We start from the raw sequence: 6816 nt of genomic DNA, 5'->3' as shown, positions 1-6816 counted from the left end.
AAAAAAGAGTGATATTCTTCACAATAAAGAACATACTTTCTTAAAAATATAAAGTATATGAATCTGCTGATTAGCAGATTCAGAGAAAATGAAATATCTCTAATAAAGAGTAAAAGTCTTTTCAAAAAAAAAGATAAACTATTCATATTAAAAAATGTTGATGCAATGTTCTCAAAAGAAAAACATGTCATTCAGGCTATAACCTGTGAGATAGTTGAAGGTTGTATTGATAGATCTATCTACAGGAACATAATATAGTGGTGGGTCACGTGATCTAGTGGGATCGCTAACCGCAACGGCCGTAAGGGCCAACACTACTTTATATTAAGTTTTATTAATTAAGCTCAGTTTTTATTACATGAAGGCTTTCATGAGTAAGAAGTAGCAGGTGCCAGCGGTGGGATTCAAACCCACGAACTCTTAATGTGTGCGGCCTTGATTACCAGTCTTACCAACTGAGCCACGCTGGCTATAATCATTCTTAAGAAAGTGTACAATTTCATTGATAGTGAAATCACTAAGTTGAGATAGCATATTGATGATAAAGGTAAGAAAGGCGCGTATTTGAATGATATTTGATTGAAAAAGACATGTATTGAATGATAATTGAATGATTCTAGAGTAATGTGAATATTTTGATTTTTTTGTGGTGTTTTGCTACTAATTTTCAGGGGGGGCTGGGAACATTCTGTTTTCACAAGCAATATGTCCGCCACAATAGCTGAAACAGATAGAATAATTAATAAAGTATTTTGCTATCTAAACCACGTTGCATGTGTAGATAAAGTTCCAGGGACGATCTCCGTGATTATCTCCTGGGCTTTGGGCTTGTTTATTGACGCCAATTGTAGGCTTTGATCCAGCGCCAATCCTCACGTGTGGAGAATCTGGCGAGGAAGAACCAAACCATGGAAAGCAACCAGATATCACTGCATGAGAAGGTTGCCAATGCGTTCAGGGAACGAAACATTCCCGTTAAACGCGAGGACATCGCTGCTACTCTGGTAGATGCCGACACTTGCAAATGGATAGAAACCCATCTCACACCAGAAACCCTTCTGTCAAAGGAGGAACTTACCTTGTACGTCCTGTCCTATGCTTCTCGCAAACACTACTGCAATCTGCCTCTAGCCAAGAAGCTCTTGCTAACCGATATCTCCTTTATTCTAAGGTATATAAAACTCGAAGCAACTGGTTCCCTCAAGTCTATCTTACAAGGACAAGAAATATCATCCACACGACCTTTCCTGGACGATGAAATCCGCGACGCGATTGGATCACTCACAGCTTCGACCGCGGCCATTGAGCACCAAACTAAGACCCTAAAGGTGCAATGCAAGGAGCTAAACTCCCAAATCCGCAATGGAATCCGGTCGCGACAACGGGAGGCGAAGGCATGGGAACATTTGAAAAATAAAAACGCGCGGGAGAAGGAGCAGATTGATGTTGCTGTACATTTGCACCCACCTTGAACACTGCATGCATGTTGTTTTCTTTATTGCATACATTATATTGACGTCCTCTTGCAGGTTGAAGACTTCACTCACGACTTTGAGGCGACTCTTGGCTCAGTGCAGTCTTTATTTTCCACCGAAGCTAATACCTTGCTCCCTCAATTGGCTAGTAAATTGAAAGACGACGACCGATCCATGCAGGGCTTGGAAAAAATAGCGTCGACAATTCAAATAGATACCAATTATAAGGAGCTTAGAGCACGGGCTATCGAGCTTACCGCGAAACTCGCCAGATACCTTGCCGAGGCGGTTCACTCACGGTTGGATCGGCTCTATACTGAAACTTTACAAAGCAGCCCACCTGGCCTGGATGAATACGATGAAGAAGCGGTAGCGGCTCTCCAGGAAGAGATAAGCTCATTATATTCGGAGATTGAGATTCTTTCAGAAATGGCCACCGAGCAGCAATTCAGGGATCCGATACTTCGTGCTCTTCAGAGTAGGGGGACAGAGGCTCATTCTACTTCTCAGCAGCAATTGGAACAAGTTCGTACTCTCGTCCTTTCTATGTCACTTTGCTATCATATGCAACCGACGAATGAACATAAAATCTAACTTTAAGTTAGATTTTCGATACTATACTTGAATTAACACAGTCCACAGAGCGAATAACGGAGAGGCTAAATAACCGACAATCCCACCGGACGGCGTTAAGCTATCTAGCTGCAAAATACAAATGTGAACGGGAGAGTGAACTTTCAGAGCAGCAGACAAGTAAAACAACCACAGCACAAAAACGATTGTCTCGAGTATCATACGCGCCCGCAACCCCTAAGGACACTGACCGAAGAAGTTCAATATCTCTCCCGCTTGATCATAGCTCAAAAGCCCTTGATCAGCTCCTCCGGCGGCTTGGAGTTTCCATTATCGATCTAGTGGAAAGCAGGTTAACAGATAACCCTTCAGCAGCTCTTGATGAGAAGCAGCAGCACATGCTGGAAATGCTTCAAAATCTGCAGTCTACCGCAGAGTCGCCTCTTTCCGTCTACCTAGAAGCAGCAGACCAAGCGGCCCAGTTACTGCATTCAGCGCTGTATGCAGATTCGCCTTTCGAGGTTTCAATGGCTGATGCCGCGCAGAATCCGAAACTTGGCAGCTTGGAAAGTCGGATTGAAGTGCTTCGCAAAGGGATTGATGGGCTTGATGTTGATATCTTTCAAGGCGGGGACAAAGCGCAGGAGAAGTTTATGGAGAGGTGGGGATGAGAGATTAGTGTTGATATTATTATTTCCTCCGCTACTGTCTTTCTGGTACTTCTATCCATTGCATTCCTTTTCTCTTCTTCATTTTTCATACCTGTTCCAATAAGGTTCTAATCATCTTCCTGCTAAAACTCAAACATGTTGATTAATATTTACACACAAGGACAACGTGCTTATCTACCTTGAAATCTGCTCCCCGGGACAGCATGGCCTCCCTTTAGCGCCAGCAGTCGGACCACTAAATTTCAGAAATCTGAGTCCTTGATGAGCCCGATTGCATAGCGATAGCCTGATTGATTCCGCAAGAAAGATTTAGCGGCGCCCGCCCCAGTGGCGTTGCCCTAGCGATCGCTCCGCCTACACGTGATCTCATATGTAATATCCATACCGGAAAAACGTAGGCTTATTATACAACCAGGTTATGGTTGTTCCGCCGTGCCAGTCGGCGACGCCATCACTGAACTGTAAAACTTAATATAATGATGAATTAGCTGTGAAATCACTGTAAATGAGTTATGAACAGAATAAAATCATTATTGTATTAATAATATCATCAATTTCTATCTATATAATCACTAATTCTAAAAAATATCTCATTTACTGAAATTATCTTCTATTGAAAATTTGTTATATCTCTCTGTAATTTCTCCTGAATTCTTCAAATCATCTTTATATTATTATCATTGTTTTCTATCATATTTATATCAATATTTATTTCAGAGAACTTGTGAATTGATATTAAAGTTTGTGAAGAGTCAGTATTAATAATCATTCACTATTTAAAAAAGAGAGTTTCAGAGAAATTGAGAGTTATATATTTATTTATTTATATTATTATTAACTTCTGTATAAATCTGAGAATTATTTTACTGATTCTAACTTACTTTTTCACTGAGAATATCAAGAGTTTCAGTACTGCTTATAGTCAGAGAATCAATCAGAGTCAGAAGATTAAAAAAGAAAGAGAAAGAAGAATTAATAGTAGTAGTAGAGATATTAGTAAAAGAGATAAAAAGAGAATTATTACTATTATTAAATTTCTCATCACTGCTACTACTGTCACTGACTATGACTGAATTCTTATTAAGATAATCTATAAATCTCTGAATATACTTCATTATTTCATACATTTCAATAATAATATAACTAGCTTTAATATTGATATTATTTATTAAATTTATAAGATTCTTCATCACTGATTTTTATTCTTTAATATAACTAACTATTATTCTTAAAAGCTTATAATACACTTTAAGCTTGATAGTTTTAATATTAAGTTTTATCTTTTTAATTGTGATTTTCTTCTTTTCTATAATAACTTTTTTCTTTTCAATTTCTAATTTCACTCTTTTAATATTTAACTTAATCTTCTTAATCTTGATTTTAACTTTTTCAGCAGTACTGATGATGATATTCAGAGCTTTTAGAACAATAGTGATACTCTTTATATATTAAGCTTTTACTTTCTGTCAGTGAGTTTTAACTTTCTTAATCTATTTTAAAAGATTCTTTACTGATTTCAATATAACTCTCTTTATTATTTTCTTAAAATTATTTAATATAGAAAGATAAAAGTTATATATTTAAATTAGATTATTAACTTATTCTTTTAATTCTTCAGAGATAATTATATATAGACTGACTGCTGAGATCATGAATTTCACATTTGATTTCATTTGGTCTGATCTCATACATTTCTTGGTGTGAATCCCGCTGAGACTAATCATTAAATAAACATGTAAAGTGACTATATATCAGATCTCAAAATGAAATCATGACTTGAAAAAAATGAGAAAGTGATCTCATTTGATCTCATTTAGTCTCATTCTTGGTATAAAGTTACTATTTTTAGACATTTTAAGATTTTTTTTAGACTATTTTTAATTTTTTAAAAAGTAACACTTTTTGATAATACTCAAATGAGATTTAAAGTCATTTAAAGCAATAAAAATAATTTAAATTGAGAAGTGGAAATCATGATCTCATTTGGAAAATGTGACAAGAGTAGACAGTAAGTTTCACTGAGACAGTATGAGACTACTATCTAATGTTAGAACCATGTAATGAGATCTGTCAAATTGGCAATGAGACTATCAAAAATTCTGGTTCTGATCCCAGACACGGTCACATGGTCAGTCTAATTATATATCTCTTTTTCTCATAATTATAATTTATACAAGACTTTGAGCTTCTCTTTATCTTATCACAAGCAGTATTCAAATGATAAGAAAAAATATACTTAATATAGTACTTATATATTATTTATTTATCAGACTACTTTATCAGAGTATTTAAATAGCTACTTATCTCTTTCTTCTGAGCTTTTGCAGCAGTGATATAGATACACTTAAGAGTATTATCAGTTATTTTTACTCTTGCTGCTGCTATTGTTATTTAAATTACTGATATTAATATAATAGATGAATCACTGATGTTCTTGATATTGTAACATGGCGGAACCGAAGCGGTGGCTAGTCGGCGGTGTCACATAGAGGTAGTTGTTTGAGAAGCTGTATGAGTGAGCTTGACTATCTTGCTTGAATAGTGAGCTCATAGACTATAGAGTTATTGTGAGGATATCACAGATATAATACTTAGTATACTAAGAAGATTGTATGAGGCACACAGTAACTCTTGTGTATATTTCAGTAGCAGTAAAATGAATCACTGACTTCTTTGATGAGAAGCCAGCATCTAGCTATTCTATATAGACAATGAGTGAATACCCTTCTCTCATTTCATGAGTGAGGATAGCTGGAGTAATACCTCAGCAGTGTCTCATTGCCAAGAAAAAGTAATCTGCTGACCTCATATAGAAGCAGGGTTCTCATATTCATCAATCAGATCTTTCTATGATATATTCAAATGATGTCATAGAGTGGTTGAAAACTGGTTCAGACAGGATGAAATCATCCGCATGGAAGTGATGAGTCATGTGGAACTGCAATGAGGCCTTGGCATGGCTGGGAGCATGACAATGCCCTTCTCTTTAAGAGCATAGTTCCTATACTCTCAAGATTACTGGATTAGAAAGTATCTTTGTTGTATAGCAACAGTTGTTAACTGATTGACAGTGTGTGTGCTGCGCATGGTACAAAGAAATAGATGAGTTTTTCTGCTGACTGTATAGGTCTTCCTTTTCCCACCTTTGTCCAATTCAAACACATAGTAAGTGGGTTCCTTATATATCAATTTGAAATGTGGAAAACATAGTTAACAAGAGGCTTGCAGATCTCCCAACATATTCTATTCTATGTATGAAATTCCCTGCAAAAGTGGTGTGTTTTTAGAGGCAAAGCTAACAGTAGTGACAGGATTTTTTGAAAAGATCTCTCTCCCTGTGAAACATTTTTCTTTCCCCCCCCTCAATCGCAACAGTGAGTGCATGGGGGTATCATCCTTGGAGGACAATCAAGGGCTTATTCTGATGTTTTCTAGTGGGTAACAAACATCTTCATGGTGCGGCGGCGGCCTCCGTGGCCGCCAAGAAAGCCAGGTTGGAGGCGGAGGCAGCGGCGTCAATGAGCTGCGGGAGCACCGCTCCCATTGCCACACCTCCTCCTCCTCCTGCTTCTTTTGTGGCCGCGGCGGTAGTCGCCGTGCCTTGCAGTGAGGTGTCGTCCCTTCTGCCGGTCAGTTCATCTGTGTCTGGTCTGTCCCCTGCCCCCCCCCGCCGCTGTTGCGACGCCGCCCCCCCCCCCGGCCAAAAAAAGGTGTATGACCCTGTGTGGTCATTCAGAGAGGAACCTGGGGAGAGCTTGGTTTCCGGGGACAAGTGGCTCCGAGGAGCCCAATCTGTAGTTCCCCTCCCGCGGCACGCCCGAGCCTGCTCGGGATGCTGCTGGGTTGGGTCCGCAGGGTCCCGCGGTTCCTTCATCTTCTCCCTGTGGGGAGGCTCCAGTGCGGCCTCTGGCCGGCACTGCTACTTGCCTGCGCTGCGCCAAGCAGCTGAAGAAGGGGGGGATTTTATGCACTTGTCTCTTCTCCCACTCCCGTTGTTTCTGTTGCGCCTGCAACAATGACTCCTGTCTCCCTGTAAGTATTACCTACCCTACAAGAAGGCGTCGTGTCGGCTCTGACAAGGAGCCCAGGTGCCCAAG

General features: G+C 39.1%; 2 protein-coding genes and 1 pseudogene across 3 annotated transcripts; 1 reads left to right on the top strand and 2 right to left on the bottom strand.

The window, feature by feature from the left end:
- Positions 1–389: 389 nt before the first annotated feature.
- On the bottom strand, positions 390–470 carry BDCG_16086 (annotated as a pseudogene). The gene has a single exon. The product of its transcript is annotated as a tRNA-OTHER (tRNA).
- BDCG_00273 (uncharacterized protein) lies at positions 399–3229 on the top strand. The gene is made up of 4 exons (XM_045415790.1): positions 399–1081; positions 1172–1451; positions 1530–2000; positions 2081–3229. Exons 1-4 carry the CDS (start codon positions 909–911, stop codon positions 2717–2719), a joined length of 1563 nt encoding a protein of 520 aa, XP_045271653.1. The 5' UTR covers positions 399–908; the 3' UTR covers positions 2720–3229.
- Positions 3230–6099: 2870 nt separating this feature from the next.
- On the bottom strand, positions 6100–6593 carry BDCG_00272 (uncharacterized protein; the record flags this gene model as incomplete). Its single annotated transcript, XM_045415789.1, has 1 exon — positions 6100–6593. One exon carries the CDS (start codon positions 6591–6593, stop codon positions 6171–6173), a length of 423 nt encoding a protein of 140 aa, XP_045271652.1. The 3' UTR covers positions 6100–6170.
- Positions 6594–6816: the final 223 nt, after the last annotated feature.

The sequence above is a fragment of the Blastomyces dermatitidis genome, assembly GCF_000003525.1.
Source record: "Blastomyces dermatitidis ER-3 genomic scaffold supercont1.1, whole genome shotgun sequence".
NCBI classification, from domain to species: domain Eukaryota; kingdom Fungi; phylum Ascomycota; class Eurotiomycetes; order Onygenales; family Ajellomycetaceae; genus Blastomyces; species Blastomyces dermatitidis.
This window is presented reverse-complemented; position numbering and strand designations above follow the sequence as displayed.

Coding starts and splice junctions, on each gene's coding strand:
- BDCG_00273 (XM_045415790.1), top strand. CDS start 909: ATGGAAAGCAACCAGATATCACTGCATGAGAAGGTTGCCAATGCGTTC. Junction 1,082..1,171: donor TCAAAGGAGGAACTTACCTT/GTACGTCCTGTC, acceptor CTTTATTCTAAG/GTATATAAAACTCGAAGCAA. Junction 1,452..1,529: donor AGGAGCAGATTGATGTTGCT/GTACATTTGCAC, acceptor GTCCTCTTGCAG/GTTGAAGACTTCACTCACGA.